Source organism: Osmerus mordax, chromosome 16, assembly GCF_038355195.1.
Source record: "Osmerus mordax isolate fOsmMor3 chromosome 16, fOsmMor3.pri, whole genome shotgun sequence".
Lineage (NCBI taxonomy): Eukaryota > Metazoa > Chordata > Actinopteri > Osmeriformes > Osmeridae > Osmerus > Osmerus mordax.
The window spans coordinates 13281609-13309509 of record NC_090065.1 but is presented as its reverse complement, the minus strand read 5'-3'; the positions used below and the strand labels follow the sequence as shown (position 1 = coordinate 13309509).

Here is a 27901-nt window from a genome sequence, read left to right as displayed (position 1 = left end):
TCACATGACGGTCTCCCTCTCTTCCTCCACCACGGGCGAGGGCTTGTCCTCCTCGCAGGAGCGCTGGGTGGCGTTGGACGGCTCCTCTTCTGGGACGTGCAACTCTTGCCCCGAGGAAGGGATCGAGTTCTCCGACACAGAGCCGTTCTTCACGTAGCCCGGTAGGTTCCGGTGGCCGTTAACGGTGACGGGCCCCAGTCGTGTGGTGAGGTGCAGGGCCAGTGGTCCGCGGGCAGTGACGTTGGTCACGCTGGTGTGTGAAACCATGGGTCCGTAGCTGTATGTGTTACTGCCACTGCGAGCTTTCCTCTTAAAGTCCAGGGCTAACGTCCTCCTACTCCAGGACTTCTTGATCTCCGCTTGCACCTAACGCAACAAAGAAAGACAGGACTACAGTAAGTGCATCTGGCATGTTCCTCCTGTCAGGGCTGAAAACTAGAAATAACCAAGTACTTACCTCGCCATTGCAGAAGCAATATATAATTGCAACAAAGAATCCCTATAAAGAAAAAACATGCACAGAAAAAGCATGACAACGATGTCAAAGAATTTTCCAGACATTAAATGGACCAAATTCTGAATCAGTACAGTAAGTGTAGTACAAATATTTGATTGAAATAGCTCTCTCTTATTCCTAACATTCTACTGTAATCACATCATCATCAGTGCTGCCACAGCCAGTGCAGTTCCACATTGATTAATGCAGATATATAACTACATTCTTGGGGGACCCATAGGACTGAACCTGTCCTAATAACAGAGCAAATTCTTCAGCAAATCACATAATAATCCAGCTCTTGATTAGTTAGAAGTGTGTTAGCACTGGGCAGGAAAAAATGTGCCTGCAACCTTCTCGGGATTTGTCGCCAGTTTCCCACATTCCACAGTCCCACATACCACAGTCACCACTGTACCTGGAAAGAGTTGAAAAGCATCTCGTAGTGCATCTGTATCTGCCAAGGAACCCCGGTAACTTCTGTGTATGGCATGGCCATGAACACAATGTAGTGGACCCCAAACAGAGGCGTCAGCACCAAGGTCGACTTCAACAGTTTCCTGCGAAGGAAATGAATCCCAGCAGAGATTGTTGCATTGTCTGATCACCGAGCCATCGTACTTTTTTTATTTGACAAATCAAGAGAGGACTGTCAGAAACAGGTGCAGCTTCATACCTGTACTGCTGTCGTGTGTCACATCTGCCGGCATTGGTTTCTCTTAGCTTGGTTGCCAGAACTCGGATTATATTCAGGAACAGCAGAAAATTCACCTGAGGGGAAAATGTGAGGCAAATGACAGCAAGTTTAATAACGCCCCAATCAAAATGGTGGATTATGACACTCCTGATTGTGGTGTACAAGCATGCTCAAACAGTCTGAAGCAAGAGAAAACCTGTGGTTGGTTCACTTACCACGATAGCAGTCAAGATGGGTATCTGAACTATCCATTTCAAATTGCCAGCACTTAGGTCCCAACACCTGTGAGGGATAGACAAGGCATTTAACGAAAAAATAGACTATGCAAAAGGTATAATTATGTATGCTCTCTAGGTAGGTTTGTGTTGGTGGTTCCGAAGCCTGGGATGAAGATATAGAAGAACACACGAGGAGGTCTTGGTAATTGTCAATAATTATGTGCTGTATGTTGGTCTTTCAACCATTTGCCACATGAAGTATTTCTCTCACACAGAGTGCACCTTTGCAGGTGAACTTCAGCCTTTTGTTGTTATTATTGTGAATATGCTTTCAACACTAACATAAGCAAAACGGTTATCTCTTTGTTGTTGTACCAGTCAGAGTCACTTACTCTGTGTCTGCCAAGGTGGCTCGAACACTTGCCCAAACTGTCACAAACATAGCTGGAACTCCTGAGGAAGAGGACAACACAATAACACATATCTCCATTTGACAGCTCCTGCAGAAATGCGGCAGGCTCTGTGACATAATATTGTCCACAATTATGTAGCGTTGTCTTTTTTTCCTTGATGTGAGACAACTGGGCAGCACAGCATCCACATTGTATGCGCTGTGCTGATATAGATGTAAAACGCACAGTGTGTACAATGCAGGGGCTGTGGGCTTACATCTTTGATCTCACAGCTTCAGAGTTCGTCTTGTTTTGTCACACAACAAAGCCAGATCGTTTCCCTTGTTTTAATGACTTGTGACTTTTTGACTCCACCTAGCCTACGCAAATCGTTGGAGAAAATCTGTTTTCTGAGAAATGCATATTTTTGTCTACTGACAGATCAAATGGTTTATCTTAGAATGTGTAGCGTGATTGGGAGCACTTACCCCAACCAATCATAGTAAATCCCCAAAGATACTTCCTGTCAGAGAAGAAGGTCATGAAGATGAGACTGTGAAGATAAAGGCCTTCCACCAGGATCCAGTAGTAGTTAGTGGCCAGGAAGTACAAGAACAAGGTCACAGCCACCTTGCAGCCAATCTGAGACACATCAAAATGCATCTTTATTATCTCATATTATACACAACAAATCTAGTATTATTTATTACTGACAGGCACATCAAGTACAACATTGAATGTACTGTGTCCCACATAACTACTGTAAATGGCATCTTCATTCATGTTCTCTTCCACGGACCTCAGTTACAGTAGGACTCGTGCTAATCCCGTTTATATTCATCCAGCACGTGTTTATGTGGAGATGTCTTAACATCACAGTGGATGTTCACATCACAAGTGCACCTTGTTGATCGTGAGTGGTGTGGAAGAAATTGGGATTTCCTGTGTGCTTACATTATTCACTAATCAATAGAACTAGTCATTGGATACTAGTTAGCACGTTCTCATGTCAGCTTGCTATTAATAAGAGTATATTGTGTCTACGTGTCAGGGTTAATAGATGTTCGGGCTCAGGAGAAAGTACTGGCTAAACCTTCCTTGTCATGACTACAAGGAGAGCTCCAACTATGAACTCTCTAGTCTGAGAGTTGTCATGTGTTGGGAGCAGTGAATCTCTTTCTCTGAGACTGTTGAAACGTCATTACTGCCTGACTGTCACAATCTATGTTTACATTATTGTGCCCTATACAAGATGATGGTCCTTTCAGAGCTGAGAGAGACATGATTGAGACCTAAGCCTGGTGTCGTGTTGTCATTTTATTGTCAGGGGTCTGGTTTTCTCTCCCAATCTGCAGATTGATAATACGTATTAAAATCCAGAACTCAACTGAACTTAGTCACTCCGTTTATGAAGAGACGGACAAAACCCTTTCTTCATCAGTGGGCCCTGAGGGAAGGCAGCCTCTGTCTATCTAGCTACAGTGCGAACATTGCTGAATGATCTGGATTGCATATTCTATCTACAGGTCCTCTACCAGAGGCTCATGACAGCTAATCATCTTTAATATTTTTTCCTCCTCTCATTGGTCTCAGTGTTGCAACCATGTTTTACTAGTATAGAAATGCCCTTCCATTGGTTCGGTCTGTTTAGAAATGAGACAATAAGACATTTGACAATGTTGGTGAGTCATATGTACCAAATGCTGAACGAATCTCTCCTAAGCAACAAATACACAATTATCCCAGGATTAGGTTTCCTATGGTACAGTGCAACCAAAGCATTGCCAACAACGATTGTAAAAACAGAATTACAGTACTTAAAGAAATTACAGAACATGTACTGTATTTCTTCCAGTCAGGGTTTTTGTCCTGTGTACTTACAAACTGGGTTTTATTGGCTGGAGGTGCTTCAGTGATGGACTTGAGATCTTCCACACTGACGCGCTCCATGTCCTCCAAGACCGAGCCAGAATACAAGACCACGTCTTTCACGAAGATACTGATGGCCCGCAGCATGAAGGACACAAACAGGTGCATGTGGATGTAGTTCCTGGTGCAATGCAACCGTCTAGAGGTAAAAACATGGAAAGGTCTCATTAAATGAAACAAGGGTGTTGGCTTTGTCAGATAAATTATCAGAGGCTCTTTCTGACATCACAACATTCACTTTTCACACCTGACAATCACTACAGGATGGAGTGATTGACAAAAGACAAGCCAAGGTAGTCTTCAGATGTGTGTGAGTGTGTGCGTGTTTTTCACACTCTTGAACAATACTCATCCTAATTAGAGCCAGCTGAATTCTGTGCTGAGTGTAACACATTCTTGAGTTTTAGAGGCTTGAAAAGCACAAATATTGAATTGCAGGGCTCAAAGTGAGCTGTAAAAACTAAATTGCAAGCATATGTTGTGCAGATCCAAAAGCATGAGAATTTCCTCGCAGACAAGCAAAAGTTTATCTGTCAGATTTTTTGCAAAACATCCTTTTGAAACCTTAGGAATGGGATGGAGCTTTTGAGGAAACCAACTGTGTCAACCTGATTACAGGTTATCCTAAACAAAACAAATTAGCTCTATCCTAAAACATTATTCCTTCACATGTTATCCTTTGGTATATTTCAGTATTTAGTTGGGAAATGGTTATATAATTTAAAATGGACTTTCTCATCAGGTTTGGTCATCATTAGATTTAATGAAAACAACCGTCAGTCTAATCAGTTCCTACTCATTATTTATACAACCCATTCCACTCATTAGAGACATGGCTACCTGACAAGCTGTCCTCAGGGTCTATTGATTTGAAAGGTGTGGGGGGATAACGAATCTTGTAGACCACCCCCCCCCCCGCAAACAACATTTATGAACTCCCATGTCTGACGGTTTAAGAGCTGACATGTTGAAGTGGAGACATGGCTGGAGTGCTCTGCAGAAACGTCAGCAGAAGGCTCCTGGGATCTCCCATTAAACTCATTTGGCCCATTGGCTTCCTGGTGCCTGTTTGGAGCAGTGTTAAAAGGCTGCTCCGTCAAAACGCTTGGATGTACAGTAAGGCACGTCTGCCATAGCACCGGTAAACAAATCTCTCTGCACTGATTTCTGATACTCCCTCCGCTAAACAAAATGAACAAATAATGGACAAGTTCCCTTGCATTAATCAGTGGAGGGAAGATATGAAAAGATCGACTGTTTGAATGGACAGAGGATGAATGCAACCTTGTGTGAGGAGACTAATTTATGCTATCTGTTACCTGAAAGTTGCTTTGTTTGCTGTGAGACACTTTGGGAAAATGTTTTACATTAGTGACACTATAAAGTCCTGGCACCCCTTTTCAGATGAGAGCATCTCACTCAGACAATATTTGCTTGCGTCATTATGTAAACATTTCAAGTAGACAGACTGACACAAACAATAACTAATGCTTTCTGATAAATTTCCGAATCCTGAAATCAATGCGTAAGGAAATAACAAAGAATGTAAATGTCAACAAAAGTGCATTCCACACAGGCCTTGAGGCAACAACCTCAAAGATGAGCATCTCTAATCTCTTTAAAAGTCAAACGTGCATGCAAAAGGCAAAGGTGGGCTATGTGGACATTTTGCACGCCTCCTCTTTTTGTTTTTCTTTTACGACAGTAGCATTATTCCAAGCTCTTATGTAAACATTTTAAGGACTTCATTACAGGAATTTCCATGCTTCTAATCTACAAGTTAAACAGTATAAGAACGAAAAAATGTGTTTAGATGCTGTGCTCAGCACCCAATTAAATTTGTATTTTGGGGTTTTCTATCCGTCGCTCTATCTTAATCCCTGACCCCGGGTATAGTTCCCTGGTCAGGGGGAGGGGGGGGTGTGTGTGTGCAGGAAGAGGCTATTGAGTTTTCCAAAGACAAAAACCACTCACCGGAAATATCCCAAGATTACTACAGCCACCATAAGTGATCCCAGAGAGATGGAGTAGCCCACCGTATAAATGAGATACAGCCGGTCAAAGACTTCCTGTGGTAGGAGAAATGAGAAAGAAATAGCTTGACATGTCTGGAAACATTACACCACTACAGTACAAAAATGTACAATGTACATACCGCATTGTAAAATACTTTTGAATGGACATACATTTGTAGCATATTTTTCATCAACTTAAAACACACAAACGCAGAGAATTTAAATTACTGGAGATGTATCCACCAGCGAAAAATACTTCATATTGTTCTGTGCTCATTATTTTATTAGTCAATCAAAAGTTACAAATCGTAAAGCTGTGTTCTTCCCTATCTGTGCTGTCCACCAACACAGACAACTGGAAATCAGACAAATCGTTCCAGTAGAGGGGAAGAACATTTTCCAAACCACCCACAGTGGGACACTGCATTGCAACACACAAACAGGGAAGCAAAAACACCTCAGCGTAGACCCAAAGGTCAATATGTCATTAGCATACAGGTCCTTAGACTTTGATTGCTTCCTAAACGATGATTGCTTGTGACAACAAGCTGCCACCAGGCCACCGAGGTGTCTCCAGCAACTGGACTGCTTTTAATGAAAACAGCATTTGGCTTGAGTGATGTGGCTGACAAGCTGGGTGGGGCTGCTGGGGCTTCCAACTGAGATGACTACAGAGAGCAGGCAGCCAGAGGACATGCTGGGTTAGCAGGGCCTCTAACCAGGGTCTCTGGATCAACACAGCCTGTGGAAGGGGGCCAACCCCGGGGTGAGGTAACCAGAGACTCCACTGCTGTTATCATTTAGCACCGCCACTCGCTGCCAAACGGAGGGTCTCTAAGTTGTGGTGGTGGCGGTGCGCGGTGCAGTAATTGTGCTGTGAAGATTTTTTCGTTTTGCGTAAAGGCAGTTTTCATTAAAGTGCTGCAATGATTCCTGGGATCCCATCAATATAAACATTTGAAGTCTGGGAAATTGGGGCCCCGAAATGTGGATATGCCCATGTCCGCCCACATCCTTTCTGTTGATACCCTATTTTTAATAAGTGGGAGAGAAGAATTTTTATGTGGGGGGAGCAATGTTTGAGATTTATAAGAAGTATCAAACTTTTGTGTACCATACAGTTGTTGGTTTTTCAAGTATGCAGTATGTTTTGAATAGCATATACTGGGGAGAAGCAGAATTTCAAATTTTCTATGTTTATGGACAGAATGCTCTTTCACTCTGTCAAGCCCTCCAGCTCTGGCCTTGACAGAAATTCTGTGTATGACCTTCAGATGTCATGTTTTTCTTTTGCTTTGCATTAATGAAGCATATCTGCATCTCCTCAATTCCCTAAACACTAGCCTTCAACTTTCATGGCTATTTACCAAGGCTATTTCATGGTAAACAGTAACCATTAGTGTAATCCGTCCTAGGATTGTCTTCTAGATTAACAAAGTGAATCAAGCACAAATAAAAAAAAAATCTAAGTACAGTACTCTCAAAATAACAATCCCAATGATTTAGTGATGGCTGTGGACAAGGGTATAGCATACACTTTAAAACGGTAGTGTTAAATGACGGCAGAAAGATGGCAGCCAAGTGACAAATTGTTAACCCCACCATTTTCGTTCCAAAGTGGCACGCACCGATCTCATGATTCCCAGCAGAACACAATCCATACTGACTCCAGTATTCCTACCACACAGAAGGAACATCTTGGGGGGGAGTGAAGCCAGAGATAATCTGGGAATACGTTTTATGCTTTTAACAGATCCTCTGGTCCCATAGATTACATACAGCCAGTTATGTTCATGCTAAAAAGATGTAGGAGTGCAGCAGCAAAGGAAATCTGCTTTCCATTACAACAAAAAAATCACTGGTGACGAGACTTTCCATTTGGCGTTGTCTTTGCTTTAGCTGGTTGCTATTTTTATCTCATATGAGGAAAGGAAAACCCTGCATCTACATAATGTCTCAGAGCTTAACAAAGGGATTGCCAGACAATGAACACAGCATTCTCATTAGGAGCAGACATGCAAGGGTGTCTAATGACTGACACACCAGTGAGTGACACTCAAGGAGGCTTGATCTGACACAATGTGCCTTATAACTGTCCTGTAATGAAAAGCTGTTGTCCCTTAGAGGAAGGCTTTGTCACGTGTTGCGAATGCTATTGACTTATTGAAAGGTTCTGTTAAGACTAACAACCTAACCAATAAAATGTACACATGCACACAATAGCTATTGTCTTGCTGTTGTTGTAACTATTGTGCTGGAGGACAGACGTTTCATTGTCAAAAGGACATTTCCGGATCCCAAAACACTTTAGGGATAGCAATGCCTTTTTACCTTCTCATCATTCTTGTAGTTGGAGAGGAATTTTGCACATTCACTGTAATTGGCCCAGGTCTTGTTGTTGCTGGTTGTGATCTCCCACGTTCCGTTGTTGTCACAGCGACGATATGCTAGGCCTGCGAACAAAGCACAACTCAGAGGATAATTGAGCTCCATCCCTGATTTGTCATAAACTGTTATATACCTTATTTCAAGCTATGCTAAATGACAATGCAGGGATGAAAGTGTAACTGGGCAGGAAATCTTATAGGGCAATATCAAAATCAATATATGCATAATTTATAACTCTTAAAGTTGATGTTAAAGTGCTCATTTAAATAGAATGAAAATTGACATTTACATTTAGTCATTTAGCAGATGCTCTTATCCAGAGCGACTTACAGTAAGTACAGGGACATTCTCCCCGGGGCAAGTAGGGTAAGTGCCTTGCCCAAGGACACAACGTAATTTGGCACGTTATTAACATATTGATTCATCCTGCATTGAATGTATTCCATGGTCAAGGGGCTGTGGTCAATGCCTCAGTTTTGTTTATGGAGCAACTGACCAATTACAAGTTTGAACCTTTTTGAACTCAATATTAATAAATGGATGTCCCCCAATTAGCATGCTTGGAGTATTACAAACTCAGGGTGACTTTTTATCGATCACTGAATCTCTGGTACACGTTTTATAAATATTACATCATCATATAATTATGTAATTTAAAAAAAGCTGGAAGTATATTATATACTCTTACGCAGACAATAGAATCGAGACTGAGCTCAGATGTCAAAATTGACAATGCCTGGCTTACCTTTATGGTTGAAGTCATAGATGTACTCAGGACATGAAGTGGACACCAGCTTTCCTGGTGCCCCCTCTGGCCAGCAAACAATACCATCCCATTCCGGTGAGCAGAAACCATCTGCAGAGAAATAAGCAATGGTGACATTTAAGAACCGGGATGTGGAGTGTTCACTGCCTCAGTCCAACATTACATGGCCATAGGCCTTTGTTCATGTGTAACAGGAAATATTGTGCTTACGGTTTGCCTAGTGTTCTTTTACTTAACTAACTAACTGAACTTATTTAAAGCCATGAGGGTATTTTTGTATGCAAATTAAGATGGCACAGCAATTGGTGGTTAGGGAAAGTTAAAATACAGTATGAGACAAGCACTGAACCATGGTTAGAATGGCTGCTTGGTATATGCTTGCTCTTTAGGGTAAGAGCTGTGACTGTTCCTTATAAAAGAAAATATAAAAAAAATGTATTTTTGAAAAATGTATTTTCTCAAAACATCCATGCTGTGACTACTTCATTTAACAAAATAGAATATAAAGTATGTCCACAAAATGTTTATCTCTAGCCACTTCCACTGTCAGTGTTACACTCCTTGGATAGCTGCATAAGCAAATATGTTTCTAATGATCCATAGTAGTAGGGAATGGGCAAATTGAACGTTTATGATCTCATCACCGCAGCACCCAAACACCTCACTGTATAGTGCTTGTGATTGTTCTGTTACAGTTAATTGGTCGCAATATGCATCGTATTCTCAAGATTCCACAAGAACTCGTGAAAACAATGCAAACAGTGGTGTAGTGTCTGGGGGAAAACAAAGATCCTATGTTACACTGACAGTAAGACTGAGCTTCCATGTTGGAGGAGCAGAAATGTCTGGCAATGTGAAGGCTAAATTAAGGACAGTATCTGTACTTGTTTGGTCAATACATAGTGTACTGTAAAGCTTTCACAAATGAAGTGAAACAGCATCTTCATTAATTCATAAACAAAATAATCATTTAGCCATTAATGTACATTCATTTAGAACAAAAGGTTCTTAATTTTAAGCTAAGCCAGACTCTGTGAAACCCTAGTCCTCCGATAGTGGGAGCATGGTCTCTTTTACCACAGATTCCTGGCAAGAAAAGTTTTTTTGGGGCTTGGCATTTATTTTCTATTATTGAAAACATCTGCCTTACTCTTACCACTAATAACTAGTTAAGAATAAAACTAAAACTGTTCTCTCTTTGCTGTAGATCTATTATTTTCTCATTCCTGTAATCAAACTTAGAGAGAAACATATGAGGCTATGACGACATGCTTTTTATGTGCCTTCAAAATGGCTTGTCACTTGGTGCGCATAATTAGAGAGTAAAGCGTATTTGACTGATTTCAGAAGATTCTGTGTTGAGAAAAATAGAGCACCTCATTTTCAAAATCACACTGACCGCATGTCCTAGGAGTGAGAGTAAAATCGGTCTAAGGTTGTGCCATAGGTTTTATTACCATAGGACCACCTACCAACAAGCTTAAATTAAACACCGAACACACGTATATAATTTCCTATAAATTCCATGACCATTATTTAAATATAGATGTGACTATGGGGGGACTTTGGTATTGGTGATGTCACTGAGGTTTTATAATAAGGTTTTCTTTTCCCACCACACTTTTGATTCAGGCTTGCAGATGTCAAAACACATATTGCACAGAGTTCTGATATGTGCAAGCTTTTATGATGATTGCTGATGTTATTCTATACCAAGACCACGGGTTTGAATGCTGAGCTATTTTCACACTGCAAGGTCTGGGGCCTTCATCCCACATCCCTTGACTGTTCTACCCAGGCAAACCTCAGTATCTACCTCAATGAATACCTTGTCTCCAGGAAGGCAATGAAGATTCGAGACCCCTGTGTATTCAAGGCACAAATGAGAAATAATACCAGACAGGACATGAAAATGTCCTTGAACGTGAAATGTGAAAAGAGTTTTGGCTTCATTGCGGTTGGCCCTCACCCTCAGCACAAAAGCTGGAAAAGCAAGATCAGTTTGTAACTATTTGATAAATCACTCCACACTGCAAACAATTTAAATTAGTCATCGCTTCACAGCTCCAATAATAGTTTGGGTAACCACTGGGTTTACAGTGGCAGCGAACTGCAAGGGTGGTCAAACAGGACATGTGCAAGGCAAACCTGGACCAAAAGCCAAAGTCCTAAAAAATGCATCCAGTTGCTGTTCTGTGAGTTTGATTCAGCACATTGAGATCTGACCACAATAGAAGACCAAAATGAACAATGTTCTAAACTAAGGACAATTAGTGAACACAACCCAAAAACTATTCTTAAACTGTAACACATAGGAGTTTCCGACCATTCTATGGGTCATTTGTTTTAGTTTAGCTTACAGTGCAGAGAGGCATGGAAGCTGAGCATGGACTATAAGGTGTTTTAGGCCTGTTGACTAAACACCTATTCAGACAGATGATATGTGAATCACCAGATGAGCCTTAAGTCAAGTGCCAGGAAGTAGACATCTGGAATCAAGGACATTAAATTCAATGATCATGCTTTCTGAGGCATAAAGGACACACATAACTATTTTCTTTTTAAGGCAATGTGCTTACTCAAATTTTGATTTTGTGTTATGATTGGAAATATGTGTGTAACCTTCCAAAAGAGGTCAGTAAACAAACACCACAAGTCAAAATGACTCCACAAGTATGATCCACTATGCAGGTTAGGTACAATGTGCACTCTGACACACACTGTACTGCACAAAAAGGATGCCTTTTTTCCAAGATGCCAGAACCAGCAGAATCTTCCACTTAGAAACCACTTCCAGTGACATCAAAGCTGCATCCCTATTCAACAAACAGAAATGCATCTCCATCTTGCCATCAAATTTTGCAAGACATTTCACACTTTCCACATTTCATTGGTGTTGTAAATACCAATATCACTCTAAAGATAAGATCATCCGTAAAGATTTAATAACAAATTTAAAATCGTATTCAAAATTATTGCAAGAAAGTAATACAGTAGGAGAAAATCTGAAGTGAGTGCTTTACCCTGAAAATATACTGCCAGGTATGTGGAAAACAGGTTGGACAGTAACACGCCACAGATGTCAAGATGGATTAAAGATGATGGTGGTCAGAAACTCTCATCTTCGAATGCTCTGATGTGTGTCTGAGTGCTCTGCTCAGTGTTAGTGTCTGTGATGATTCAAATCAATTATTAGGCCCTGCATTTATTCGCTTTTTCCCATAAACATGAAACCCGTGTTGTGCAAACAGGACTTTTGATGTTTGCCACCTCAGAGGGCATTTTATGTCAGATTTATACTAGAATGTGAAACCCTTGGGTATTTGCAAACTCTTCACATTTGGTAAACATTGTGAGCCAAAATACTGTCAACTACTGTAAACCATCAGCAATAGCCTTTGTATTCCTATTCTGAAAACAAACATTTATTGTGGCGTGCTTTTGTTTCAGGAAGATTGTTTTTATAATGCTTGAGAACCAAACACAAGGAGACCACAATGAATCAGGGCTGAAGAGAAAATAATAGGACTTATTGAACATGGAATCCAAAACTCTTTAGTATAGTTTCACAGGCAAAATGACAGTGACCACAGAGTAAAGGATGCTGGGATCCACTCAAAAAGTACATTCTTTATACACCCACAAGTACACAAGTACCAGTTCTGCTCTTTGGAAATCCTTCTACAATCATAACTTCCTAAAACCAAACAGGAAAACTAGACCCAAAACCTTGCACAGAAAAAAGAAAAAACATGTCTTTCATGAGGACAGTCATTACCGAAGTGAATATATGATGCCATAAACAGAGATGACATTTAAATCAATACCAAGATAAAAAGGATATGTACTTAATGATGTATTCTGAATAAGAATACACACAGATCAGACATGCGTCTCAATTATCTCTAAACTATTTACCCTGGATGTCTGTCTGCCAAGTGTTAACATCCTAATATTGCTTTTGTTTCATATAGTTCTAGTTACCAAATAAACAACATCATGCCTCGACTCTCATGCCCTCCGGTGTCTTTATGACATAACTAAATTGGTGTCTGGTTAACAGAGCAAGCAATGAGCCTGCAGACTGCTGTAGTGGGATCGCAGGTGTCACTAATCCCATAAAAATGTGACGAGTTTGACTCACGTAAATGAAACAATAACACAAAAATATTTACATAATAATATAAAATCTATATTTTCTCTGAAGAAGGGGGGAAAGTATATCAATATTCAAACAGCATGTCTAGTTTTTGAAGTATATTTCTCCTGACACAAATACTCACCAGGAATACTGTATTTGGACTTAATGGCACCCTCGCATTTCCCTTTTGCTTTGAACAACAGGCCAATTTGTTCTTCTTTGGTGAGAACATCGTCGGCGTATACCTGCGTAGACAGACAATAACATTTAGGTTAGTCTTACTTTCCTTTAGCACACTATGCTGGGACTATTATGGAACGTGACACATGAAACCGGAGAAACATTACATACTTCACTTCCGATTTTTCATGAACCCAACCTGACAGGATTCCATGTCGACAAAGTCGACAAAGCATGATGAAACAAATTATATCAAAATATGACCCAGCTGCATCGCACTTCTCCTGCCACCACAAACAACCTCAGCCAAAAGCAGTAGGTGGTGGGCAAGGATAGAAGCAAGATCAAAATCCTATCAACCCCATTCTCTTCCAACATTTACCTAAAAACACTTTCTTCCAGAGTGCCTTGAAAATTATGTAAACTCAGGGAATGTGTCCAACTGTAAGTCAGGATGATTTGTGTTAATGTAAGTTGGTTATATATTTTTATTCCTGTCTTAACTGCCTGTGAAGCAAAGAGTTATAAAATACCTTGTGGTTCCTCTTTCCTTCTCTAAACAGTATCTGTTTCAGCTTTTGTTTATAGTCCCAGCTGGTATTCTGTGATTTTTGCCACTCTGTGGTCAGTATCTATTAGGTGCTAATCAGATATGACACCCACAAAGTGGGAAAAAATAAATTTGATACCAAACTTTTTCCTCTTATACCTCCCAACATTGTCTCGGCTTTCACTCACTTTTCTAGAGAGCAAAATAATAGCTCAGGTGTGATTTTTCCATTCGAGGAAACATATTCCTTCTAATAGATCCCATTGGCTGGTCTGCTATTTGGTCTGGGAGCATTGTGCGCCAGTCACAAATATTGATTTATTGACTTGACAAGTGTCATCTTCGTTATAATGTGACAATAAATTCTGCTCTTTGTAGCACCTCAAGGCTGTTGAGCTGATATTGACCTGCACACAACAAGGGCATTTAAAGAAAATAATCAAAGATAACCTTCAAATATTTGGAGAGGACTGTCTTGAACAATTTGAAAATATTAACAAATGGTTCAGCACTCAGTTTTTCAAACCACCCCAACAGACTAGAAAGATACTTAATCACCTTGTCAACGTCAAAACACTCCTTCCATGTATGTTCCAACAGAGGCCCTTTAAGATACTAAGATACATAGGTACCCATTGGGAAATTGTGGCAGGCAAGATTTAAAAAAAATACCACAAACGATCAGTACCCTATTCTTTAACACCCTCTGTATTTGTCCAGTGTCAAAGTCACGACAGCAAGTTGTTTGTAGTAATCTTTACTATATTAGTACTGCCCTCACAGTACATCTGCCTGACCATAAGTCTATTATTATTAATTCAAGATGTGTTTCCACTGTAAAAAGTCAGCTCTGTTGATCAATAAACATACCACACCATACTGCCTCCTAAACCTGAATAAATATATGTTTTTTTATATTTGGGAACAAGGATACTTGTGTTTTTCTACGAAGTACAGGCATGTTTCCAGAGTTTTATATCAAACTGCAAATACTGTACCAGGTCTCTGTTTGCTGGACCTGAAACCATAATACCTCGATCCATCAATATTTTCACTACTTTCAGGCTTGAAATAAGGTTGTCCAATTCGAGCTCTGAATGGGGTTACAGAAGGAAGACATTTATGGCTTCACACAGTAAACAACCACAGATGGAACAACATTTCACCACAAGCGAACAAGGATAGATATAACCTGTTTACAGTAGTGACCATGCCAATATAGAATATTCCACCCTCTCTTCCGAAGAGCTACAGTTAGATCGTTTTCACCTGAATCACTAATTTTTGTTTCTGTAGAAAGGAGAAAAGTCCAGTGACAAGCCCCCCAAAAGGTGGTGGTTCTCTCCTGTGCTAAATGTATTTACTAAATAGTAGAACAATTACTGAAGTTTATTCCATGTAACATCCATAGGCATGTACATTTTTATCCGACAGTACAAAACAGTATGAGCTAACAAAACGGCATTACAGCCATTTTACAATGAATCATTGCTTCCGTGATCTATTTATAATCTGTCACAATCATTAAACATGTGACATGTGTGCAAATTACAGTATCGCCTTCAAGGACACAGCTGTCTTTGCAAAATTGTTCTCTGCACACGCCAAAACCATATAGGCTACAATCTTACATGGCAGCAGTTTACATGGTACAGTACTATAACCAATCTAGGAGGGGAGATAACCTCAGACAATAAAGTATCATATAGTAATAAACCATAAAAGAGAAGAGCATCCTGAGTCCCCTGATTCTTTTGGAAAAGTATTCCTTCTCCACTGGCTATACTCCAAACCACCAAAGTAAATAGGACTTTCACATGGAGAAAACTTGCACATTCTTATTTACAGCATTTCATTCAAGATACAGTATTCTATTTGTTAAATACTTCAGAGCATGTGCCAAAAAGAAAATTTGATAAATACACGCAAAATAAATATAAGAGTTTTCACCACGGGTCCTCAGAATACTGACTCTTCTAAAATGAACCGCAACATTTCTGTTTGTCTTGGGTCGCTGACTAAAATGAATTCTATACTCAATCTGTGGACCAATATCCCAAGATCAGTATGGGATCCCAATTAGCAGATAACTGTTGGACAGTCAATACAGCACTCAGGTTTAAACACCTATGGTGCAGAGAGACTGACAGTGTGTAGGTGTAATTAATGGTATGGAAATACATTGTCAAGACAGACAGACATCTGATTTTCACTGCACGAACATCAGTCCTGATTGTGGATGATCTTATACAATGGATCTTTTTTGAGAAAAAGCGGTTGTGGTGAACCAAAACCATTTCCTGTTGTATTGGTTTGTTAAATTCTGCAGAGACTGGGAAAGGAGGACTCTCAGGAGGTCAGAGCAGAAGGAACGAAAACACTCATGGTTTGGACTATTTGTATGTTAAGACAACACCCCAATGACATTATATCCATATTCCAAGCAAGTCAAAAAAGTAAACAAGGTAAACCCACATTTTTTGAAAGACACAGAGTTTGGAAAAACATCACCTCATAAATGGTCTAATGGTCTAAAGAGAATGGCAATAACGGTTGCTAAGGGGACTGAGGGCAGTGAACACAGAACTGTACAGTAAGTGTAGGTGCATTCTACAGAGCTCAAAAGTGTGAATAACCAACATCCCAACTTCTAATATCCACACTTTTGTGGATATTGCTGCTTGTCATTGCGAATTTCACATGACCAATATTGAAAACGTGGGTCATTTAGGGATAGGCAACATGTTCAATATTTTTTTATGGAGGAGAAAGGAAGGTGGTGGTGGTGGGGGGGATGGACAAACTATGTACGATTGACAGAAACGGTTTGTGTCCTTGTTCCTAGTTTTGAAAGCAGACAGCATATATGATTCACGTGTCAACACAAGCTCACAGATCAAAAGTCGAGTACAAAAATATGGTTTGCCTCATATCAATGCCTTTCAGTAAATCAGAATATATTCTATAATATTGCTGCTCTGTGTTGGTAAATACAGTACTGGGGATGCGATTCTTGGGTAAATGAGTGTGTAAAGTGAGACTTTCCGTTCCTGATCACACTTCATCACATGGATGATAAATAATATACAGAAAATATTTACCCTGGTTGCCGTAAAGCGCCTGTATTATGGGAATACAGACATATATTTGTTTTATGTACTTGTTTTGGTCATTTGCCCTTCTTTACACCATAGGCTAACATTTCCTTCCTTGTTGTTGGCATATTTTCAAAATGCGATCCCAAGGGCTTTTTGACTTTCCCCAAGTTTTTTTTTTCTTTTTTTCTACAAAATAAGGGGGATCTTGAAAATTATAGCTCTGTCGAATCTTGTTTTTAATGGCCTGTCCACTATCTGGAAAAAACATGAATGTTACTTTTGACATATTGCACCGCATAAATGTTTTAGCGGATGAAGTTCCTGGATATTATAAACTCCATGAGTCAGTGCCACTCCTCTTCAACTGTGCAATTTGCATTTGATGATAAAAACCACAAACCACAAGACTGGTTGTCCTTTGGAAATGCTTGCAGACCACATTCTGACTTAAAGAAGCATTCAGTTCCTAATTACACCCTGCCCTGGTCCTAAGACTGAAGAACAGCACTTTTGTCCCTGATGGAAACACTGTGTGTGCTCTGAGAAGCAGCACACATATCATGGGGCCAGGATAGGTCTAACTGTGTTGTTCTCTCTAATTGAAAATTGAGCACTCATTCTTCAGTTACGTAAGTCATTTAATACAGAGAGTAAGGGTTATTCTCTCACCCAAGCAGCACCAGGACAGGATATTCATTTTCATCAAAAGCTTAAAAACAGCTAAGGGTTATGTAACAATCTAAGACACCAGACATTTCATAATATCCTAATGGACGTTTACAAATATGACATTTAATCACATGGGTTGTGGGATGGATAGCCATCACGACAATACATTATATTTACATCCATCTGGGAAACACATGCACAGGTTGCTGTTAAAGGGATTATTTTACATACAGATTATCTAGATCATGGATTAAATATATTTTTATAAATTATTTTAAGAGCTTTCTATTTTGAGATGCTAAAGATCACTGGCGTTTTACTAGTGACTGTTGCACTAATGGCATATTCCACCCTCTCAAACACTGCATAGAAACATCAACAGCAATCCATTATAATCTAATGGCCTTTTTATGCAAGGCAGTTTGGAAAGAAACTTCTGAAACACAGTATGTTGTTCACTCTATGGTGGCATCCATCAAAATACTTATCTTAATCTACCCACTGAACATAGTTTTCAGACGGATATCACTATGACATTATGGTATTTGAATATTTTGGCAGCTTGTACTACATACTGTATAGTAAGAATTTACCTCTACTTTTCACAATATATCTGAACTAACCCTCAGATGTATTCTTTATGTTAATCGGTTCTCTTATGGACATGGATATACTGTAAATATAAAGTACATGTTGTGTTTGGTAGAATGTTAAAAAATATATAATTTAATTTGAATCATGAGGGACATGTGGTCATAACCCCATTGTGCAGAAAATAGGTGAGCACACAGAAAGCCAGACGCTACAATATTTACAAGCAAGACCTGCAGGTGCATTCTAATGGATTCATTCATTTTTAAAAGACGCTGACCTGACAAAAACTGATCAAAACCGAAAAGGCTCCTGAAATATCTGAAAGCTTCCTGTTTCTTTTTTCTTACAAAAAGTTCCATAAATGAATTATGACAGTGAACGTAAAGGATAGAACCTCGAAGGTACACCAGGATTCCCTTCTTGTATCTCTACCTTGAAAAACATGAAAACCGTAAGGTACATATTCTGAACTAATCATTACACTGCTTAGTGTAATGATTACAAATTCTTACATACTGTAGTAGTATTGGTATTGCTCTTTTTAATGTGGTCAGAAGTTAAGAAGAAGAAAAAAGATCAACATGTTAACCAATTTTCCCCCAGAGGCTATTAGGTTATGGTCCACAGAATATTCCAGATGAATGAAGTCTGCCTTGCACCTGATAACTTAACCAATATGGTGTTATCAAAATGTATTATACGTTAATATACAGATACGGTTTTAAATATTCAATACTGAATACATGAATATTGAATTTGAAGGGAACTCAAGTAGTTGCTACAAATTGGAGAAATCCAGAAGGTCATATTAGATCAAATTAAGACATAATGCCAATGGTGGTTTCATATGGGTCTCAATAAATACTTTAATTAATTAATATTTTTTGCCCACAAGGTCCTCAGAGTGAGTGCCCTCGTGTGGAGCACAATCAATTCTTTGAAGCCGTTTGCACAGGGTTCTTGGGCCAACTAAAATGGGGGCTGTGCAGAGCAAAATCCACTTCACAGAGCACTTACATCCCTTGGGAATGAACAGCCCCCTTTTTCACTGTCACTGAAAGACACAGCAGCCCGGAAAAAACCTGGGGCAAGGTCAACGTTTCTGTAAGACCCCTCTAATTGTGACCGCCTACCGCATAAAGTGATGCCCGAATAGGAAGATAAGCAAGGGCTGCTTAATTATCTTACGTGTCTCTCATTGGGCCTAACACTCCTCCCACCTGATTAGCTTGTTGAGGCGTCTTTGTGAGTGAACCTTGACTTGAAGGTCAGATCCTCTCAGGAGGCTTCCAGCTGGGGGGGGGGGGGGGGGGGGGAATTTGTCATGTCAAACGTCTTGTTTGATTGAAAGTAGAAGAAGATCGGGAAGATGTGAAGAATGCACTAAGGCTCTATGATATCCTGCATAACATCCTAGCCACAGAGTATACACCACAGAGTCATAAGCTACATGTCAGATATGACATTTATTCAATTTCTACAAGGAGAAAAACATTTTCATGTTTTTTTTCTTGAGGAAGATGAAACCAACAATAGTGGTAAAACATTAATGTTAAGATGATGTGACATATAACCTCTAGGAAGACATTAAAACGCAACAATTTGCATGTGCTGTGTCTACCCTATGGCAGTACTGGAAGGGTCAGCGAAAATAGCAGGTTTTCTCCAGCAGAATCTACATTTACATTTACATTTAGTCATTTAGCAGACGCTCTTATCCAGAGCAACTTACAGTAAGTACAGGGACATTCCCCCCGAAGCAAGTGGGGTGAAGTGACTTGCCCAAGGACACAACGTCATTTTGCACGGCCGGGAATCGAACTGGCAACCTTCAGATTACTAGCCCGACTCCCTCACCGCTCAGCCATCTGACTCCCAATCTAGATCCAGACTGACCATGTTAGGCTTCACACTACAATATTTTGTAGACTGGATTCAATTTCAGGCATAACAAATATATATTGTACTTAAACTACAGCAAACAGACTTGATTGGGACATGCTATTTCTAATCAAGCCCAACACCCAAATAAGTTTTTCTGTAAATACAGTAGTGCATACACATTGGAGCCCAGAAAAGACAGTGCACCTTTTATCAAGCTTGGGTTTGATTGCAATCATTTTGGTCTAGTGCTAATCAAACCACATACATAATGATGACGAACCACTGTTACTCTGGTCACTAAACACTCCAGACATAACAAATCAATCAACTGCTCTCTAACCATCCACATATAACATTCAATTCCTTTTCTATCCAAAGTTAAAAAGGTAAATACCTTGCTCCTTTCAAGCTACTCCTTTCCCACATACTGTGTATGCCATGCATGCAGTATGAGTGTGCTAGTGATCCACATGGTAGATTGAATCTGAGAGGTCTGCTATTGGCCTTTCAGCATGAGCTTTCCAGTTTCCACTTACTACAAGGCCACTAGCACTGAGGCCTTTGAGACGGCATATTTGCCCCCAAAGTGACAGGCACCTAGAGAAAAAGCAGTCATATTTTATGTCAATAGGCAACAGTGTGCTAGAATGTCAAGACTGAGACCTGGACAAGTTGATAACACACATTTACAGTGAGCTGTATGGTCTTAACTCTTAACATTAATGTACAGGCATGAAGGCTAAAACAGCACAGGATAAATGAGGTTGTGTTTTACTTCAGCATCACTGAAACTCAGTCACTGTCTAACAGTGTATTCCTATTTCTGGTAATAACATGACTTGGTGACTTAGCACGCTGAAGTGCAAATCTGATTTCTGAACGTATTTTGGGCATCATCCTGGTCCTGTTCAGAACAAACGCTAGACAACTCCCAATGAAGCCATAGTTACATTTACATGGATCACATGAACTAACTAGAATGTGAGTCTACAGCACCACAGAGAATTTCTGCTCTCATCGGATCATGTGCTAAATGCCATGAAGCTAATGCAGCAATCTAGGCAGGCCTCTGTCTCCTGCTATCTGAATTTGAATTGGCTTGGATCAGTCTTGTGGTGCAATGAGAGGGTTTCTAGCTCTATGCTGGAAAAATCTGGGGCTGTGAACCGCATACTTACAAACCCATAAACCCCAGAGATTTGCTACGAAACTTATAGAGGTCCTTTTAAGAAATCCTCCCTCCTCTCGTAGCATAAGCCATGTGCCAAGCAGTTGGACCTGCCCACAACGGAGCCACATCCAAATCACATAAACAACTATATCAGAATTAAGGATTCCTTACTAATCCAGACCCCCTTGATGTCAGAAACTGATTCGGGGGGATAGTTATTTAACATTGCATTCTGTGCAGATATAAAAGTTCTTCTGGGCATCTATGAGAACAGCAGAGGGGGGTGGTTGCAGTGCTCTTTGTCAATGGAAGAGGCAGCAACGGAAAGGCATCTACATGGCTGAGAATTTTCACAAGTCAACGCCACTGAGGTGCCTTGGGATTTCAGGAATGTTTCCCACATGGATTCCTATTCCAACATATTCCTACCGTAGGTAACTGGAAGAAAGAAGACAGCAGAGGACGTGATAGAAACATAGTCATTAAAACTAATTAGGGAACAATTAGTTCATACAAACATGTTGTAGATACATAGGAAGTTGATGGGGGGGGGGGGGGGGGGGTCTCATGTTCGGCATATGGCTTTGTATGGCATTCATTATTCAACAGTTCATGTAAGGTAGATACTTAGATTTGTGTCTTGGAACCAGTCCTTGTGTTAGTGCCTGTGTGATATAATAAAACATTTCCATGCCATTAATTCAGAAAAATACTGTAGTGGATAGGCGTTCATATCACAAAATCAAGCCCCTTTCGGGAAGCACGTATTGTAAAGCAAAAACTGTGAAAGTGCTGCCCTTGCTCAAAAGTTCGGTCAAGTAGCTGTAGCCTACATTTTCATCTCCCCACACATGTTTTCAATTATTTTTCAAAATCCTAATTGTACTATATGTCTGCAAAGAGATCATCATTTTCAAGTCCTGTGAAGTACACTGGAAATAAATAAAATTGCTTTTGACTCTTGTCCTTAAGAGCCATCATGTTCAAATTGCAGACACCAGTATGATCTTCTTAAAATAACTCACACAGATATAAATAATTATGCAAATGTTTAAGTGAAAATTCTATGATTTTATTTAATCCAACATAATACAGAGGATGAAGATGAAATGTCTGTTGAGAACTTTTTCAAATGTGTCAAGATTGTCAGTTTGACATCATTTACAGCCTTCTAAAGCAGTTGTCTAAAATCAATAGTACCGTACACCAGAATCAATAGTGTATTCATATTAAGTACTCTTGTGTCTTGCCTGTTCTCTTAAGACACAAAATACCACAAGAATATGATATACGATCCCTGACTACTGGATGGACATCCCATTTATCAGTGATTCATAATTGGGAGATTTGGGTTGGCTTTTAGCCCCACGAAGTCGTTATGTTTATCAGAATCAGAATTTGGTTTATTCACCATACATGTTATACAAACATGGAATTTACTGTGGCAGGGAGGTGCAAAACACTAAACATATACGAATCTTAAATTAAGTAAAAGTACAAAAGTTAAACTATTTTTAAGAACTAAAGAATCTAAGAATACAACAATTTAAATATAAAATAAGAATAAGAATGAGCAGCGTGAGTGGTCAACATAGTGCAATAGGATACTGAGGTAAGGTGGCTTGTGCACACTGTAATTTCCATTACAGTATGCACAGTATGCACAGTATGCACAGTATGCATACAGTGTGCATAGTATAACCTGTACTGATCATGTATACATTTTTGCATTAGTAGATATTTAATTACTTATTTAATTACTTAAATTAATATTTATCGAATGGCTTATAAAGCCAGTTGGTGTATGTATTTCAAATGGCACCACTGAACCAGGACACATTCCTGAAATATGTTTAAAAAAAATCCCTGACAAGCAAAGGATTCTGATAAATACAATTAGTCTATGAGCCCTTTATGTCATGAAAGTAAAATCAAGTCTTCAACCATACATGCATTTAATGAAAACTAAGTTGTACTAACTGTAGACTGCAGAACTGTATTTGTTTCAACAAATGTTTGCTAGAGAGAGGAATGTGACCTAATGAAAGCACATTATCCAAATATCTGTGTTAGTGGCGTAACGTTTTCAGTGAGTTGCTCACACTCCTGCATTCTTTAAGTGGAAAAGTAAAAAAAAAAAGAGAAGGTCAAGGGAAGTCAAGAAAACAAGCCTTTTCCTGAGTAAAACACTACCATGCTATAACCTTACTACACTAATGAAACTGAAGACTGGACTATTACAAGCCAGTTATGAGACTGAGTCACAAGCCTTCTCAAAAGTGGGCTATGTGTCAAATTCACATAAAATGAACTGCGCAAAAATTAACTGTAATCCTGATAAGAATTTAGTAGCTCAAGCTGAAAAGAAACTACGAGTAACACTTTTAAATACCTATGTTTTGGTGTAATGATACAGTGGCGAACACTGCCACGAGAACTGTTTTCCCTCTGAAAGTTTACTCTGAGTCAGAAATATCTGTGTAATCCTGGAAATACCTGATACACATGCTTTACGAGCCTAGTGATGACAGTATTACCTTTTTACACCTAGAGAATAGACAATAATTGATCTTATTAACTGCATTCAATTAGTAAGTCATATTAGGACTCAAATAAGGTACCTGTATACAGTATCAGTATTGTAGCCACTGCCTGTAAACTGTACGAATGAAGAAGGAAACTATTGAGAACTGTGTTCAACATTGCTCTGTTTAAACGTAACCTAAAGAAACTCCATGTAATGACGTGAACATTTGTTTCCTTAATTGAGAGGAGTGACTGGGAGAATAGGCAATCACTGGCTAATTATTTGCTCTGTTGTGATGACCGCCATTGTCTGTCAGACAGCTATCCTGGAGAAGTACTCCAGTAACACAAGGTTACAAGCAATGAACTTAACAGACTGATTGCAATCATGATAATTGGTACCTTAAAATTGAGACACAAATAGAATACCATGAAGAAGAATCCTCACCAAGTTTCACCACCACTAACATGATTACTATTCTGATAAATGCTGTACTCCTTAATGATTGTTTTCTAGATGTATACTTGTAAACAAACATTGGAAAGTGATCTCCTTCCATAACCTCTCTTCCTGTCTTTGAGTGGGAGTTAAGGAAGTGCTACAGTACCATGCACTCTGGGATCAATACATGATGCCTGCAGCTCAAAGGACTCACTGGTGCATGATCCCATGTATTACTACAAGCTCTTGCTGCAGTGTATGTCAAGGTGCTTGACATTTTCAATTGTATCTTCAAAGCGAAGGAAGAATTGGACAACCAGAAAGAAACACAAGAAACCCCCTCTAAAAACTCTTTATGCACTCTGGACCATGACCGGTTACTTGTGACAATAATTCAGACAGACTGATGGGGTTATTGAGCTTCAACGTGGACATTGTGAACACAGGTGAATGTCTGGTGGCGGTGGCAAATGTTGGGATATCACAAACGAGTTAAGAAATGTAAATGACAAGCCGCTAAAGGCTCTTCCATCCTATATCAGTGTCTACTTGATTCAATTAACATTAGCCAGGGAGTTGATAAGGAAAAGGAAATGGAATTATGTGGGTCAATTCCTTCAAGACCTTTCCCAGAACACTTGTTTCCCAGAAATATCATCTCCGCCTTGTAGCAAACCTTTATCAGGTCTGAAGTCAATCTTAGAAACGACTGATCAAGTTTAACATGAAATGTGAAACTAAATGTGCGTTCCCCCATTATCACTTTCTAAGTAAACATTTTCGTGTTAATCTTGTTTGGTTGTGTCAGTTTAGGTCTTCTGAATGGTCTTCATTGCTGAAAACGTAAAAAACGTACATGGCTTTAGCGTTTTACAGATACCAAAAGGTCTGTCTTGCAATTTGGAGAATGAAAACGTCCAAACCAAAGGAAAAAGATATAATCATGAGGTACAAATCACACTGTCACCATGGATAGCTGGATCTTCTCACTAATCAATGCAATAATCCAGTGACTGACTCAGATTGAATGGAGGGCTGTCTAGGAAGAGGGTTAGCCTTGTCTGCTTGTTGTCAATGTGTGTGTCTGTGTAAAAATCCATCAATTCCTTCATGCAAAAATGGCTATTAGACTGACGTAGCATCAGCTGATGCACCTATACTACTATACATTATCCCATGTTTGCAAGGTTTTGAAAATAAAAAATAAAAATCTCAGGTCTTTTTTTTCAAAGTTAGATGTTCAATTCATGGTCTTGGCATCAGTGCAATATACTGTGACTCACTTTCGGCAAAGAAAAAAAAATTGTGTGGAGAAGATCAAAAAACTAAACATCAGACTAAAAGAGTCAACACAATCCACAAACACAGCCTTTAAGACTGAATGTTGAATCAGCTATAAATACACAGCCATGTTATAATTGTTTTCCTCTGCCATCTAAACCAATGAGTCTAGAAGTAGACTGCGGCACAGTGATGGACCACATCACTGGGAAAATGCACTGTGCCTCAGAGCCTGGGCGAGCTGCCTGTTGAATGCGCAAAGCAGCCAGCCAAAAAACACAAGTTGGTGCCCTGCTCTGCCTGCAAAGCCACCATGCATGTGGACGTCCTCTTCACTGACTGTCTCAAGACTGCTTAAGATGACTTTATCACAACTATGTGACTACTGTACTTCTATTACGAGTATTTGGTGAAAACAAAGGGATGTAATTAATGTAAAAGGCACAAATTTCCAGGGTAAATAACCCCACCAGACATTTGTGTTCTGATCTAGGAAACGGTTCAAGATGAAGGTGAAGATAGACAGTGAATTGCTAGCTGAGTACATCCACTACCTATGTATTATACTGTATGTTTATATGTGTATACAATATATAACAGTATATACTATAACCGTGTTGCATATGTGTTTGACTGGATATCACAGATTTGAAGGTAATATGGGTTTATTAGTTCAAAGCAAAAAAAAGCTCTTGGGGTCCCCTTCTAAAGTGTACCTTTTTGAGAGCAGTTCTTAATGGATATTGTTCCAGCAACTGGAAACCTTACAGTTAGGAATATTAACTAATCTTTCAAATATTTGAAGAGAACCTGTTAAATAGTGCACCTCACATGACCCAAGGGTCAATGTAAATGAGTAACAGAACGCTGCTGGCATTGCTAAACCAAAGAGGTTGTAGGTAGAGTCAGAATGTCTATGGTGGATGAATCATACCGTGAACAGACGAGTGGCTAACATAGTTTATCAGTTTGTCTGCTATTCAGTCTAGTATTCAGACTGTTTGCACTCAGCCTGTCAAAATGATGTCTTCATCCAGCGGTACAATTATGTTTATAATTTAGGCTTTATTGCTTGCTTTTTGCGCAGAAGGCTATCCTTATATTCAATGAAAACACATTAAATTAAATCTGCACATAAATACAGTATTTCCAACAATCTGACACTTAAGATAAAAAATCTTTGTTAGAAAAGGTACTTACCAGACAGGCACAGCCGAGGAGCGATACGAGAAGTAAGCCCAAATTATTGGACTCAAAAAAGGGTCCCATCCCTAACTGAGAACTCTGGGACCACCAAGTGTCCTTTCAAAAATCAGGTTTACTAAGATGGATGCACAGTTCCGATGCAAATAACCTACTTAACAGTCTGGATGAAGTATTTCATCTTTATACTCCATCTGTCCTCTTGACTGTGATAATAGCTTGAAAAATCATAACTCTATTTTAATCTCTGCCTCTTTTTTTCTGAACGTTACAATACGTTCAAACTAAGCCTGTTCTCTTTATTTCTGAACATCTGTGTTTTTTCTTCCTCTTCTGAAATTACATCCACATGTCAGAACTATTTATGTCGCTCTCGCTCTGCGGTGGGAAGTTCAAATGACTCTTTGTAGGGAAGAAACCAACGCTGTATTTTTAGGTATTTTAAATTTCCCTTCAGACTAACTTAAACACTTCAGTATGGAGCCATGCGCTTGCATGCCGTACCCAAACTTTCCTTCCAAAGAAGTAACGTACAATGGACGAAATAAGAAAATCTTATACCAAATCACGTGCCGCTATTCAGTGATTTGATGTCCACAAGTTAAGCCCACCTCATTGATCTTGTCATCCTCGAAAAATCATAAATCAAGTCTCATTTGAAGAGATAATTTACTTGTTTAAAAAACGACGGTAACTACATGTAAAACACGGATAATAGCATACTCTAGGTCATACACTGACAATTTATCTAATTAGGGTATTACCCTACCTAGCCTACCGTACTTCATGGCGTATACATTGTGTCCTCGGGAACGAAATGACTGTCCATTTAAATGAACAACTACTTTAAACGTCGTATCCACTTAACAAAAGTTACACACCATATCGGTTATGAGGACGTATGAAACCCCCAGACCTACAATGTTTACGCATGGTGATGTAGTCAGTCCAAGGAAAGCGCCAGAGATCACTTTAAAAACTAATAACTACAGACAAAAAGAACTCCACAATGAACCCTCGCATACGGATTATTTTACAATAATTTGACTCTTTCACAGTCCCATTTCAAAGCATGTGTCAAATTTAAAGTCTTAATGTTAAATGCGGCTCCAGATGTGTACGACAGCGGTTCGTGATCAGTTATGAGTAGGCTGTGTGTGGATGAAAAAGGGGGTGGAAAGAGGCAGGTATTAGTGGGCAGCGTGAAAGCTTCTCATTGGTCTGCACTTTCTTGCGTTAGATTAATCCACGACCACAAACA

General features: G+C 39.5%; 1 protein-coding gene across 1 annotated transcript; it reads right to left on the bottom strand.

The window, feature by feature from the left end:
- pth1r (parathyroid hormone 1 receptor) lies at window positions 1-26706 on the bottom strand. The gene is made up of 13 exons (XM_067252465.1): window positions 26638-26706; window positions 13185-13287; window positions 8881-8991; window positions 8079-8200; window positions 5707-5801; window positions 3685-3871; window positions 2292-2445; window positions 1804-1864; window positions 1409-1475; window positions 1173-1267; window positions 915-1056; window positions 458-499; window positions 1-366 (listed from the first exon to the last, which is right to left on the bottom strand). The coding sequence occupies exons 1-13, from the start codon at window positions 26704-26706 to the stop codon at window positions 1-3; spliced, it is 1614 nt and encodes a 537-aa protein (XP_067108566.1).
- Between the last annotated feature and the right edge of the window lie 1195 nt (window positions 26707-27901).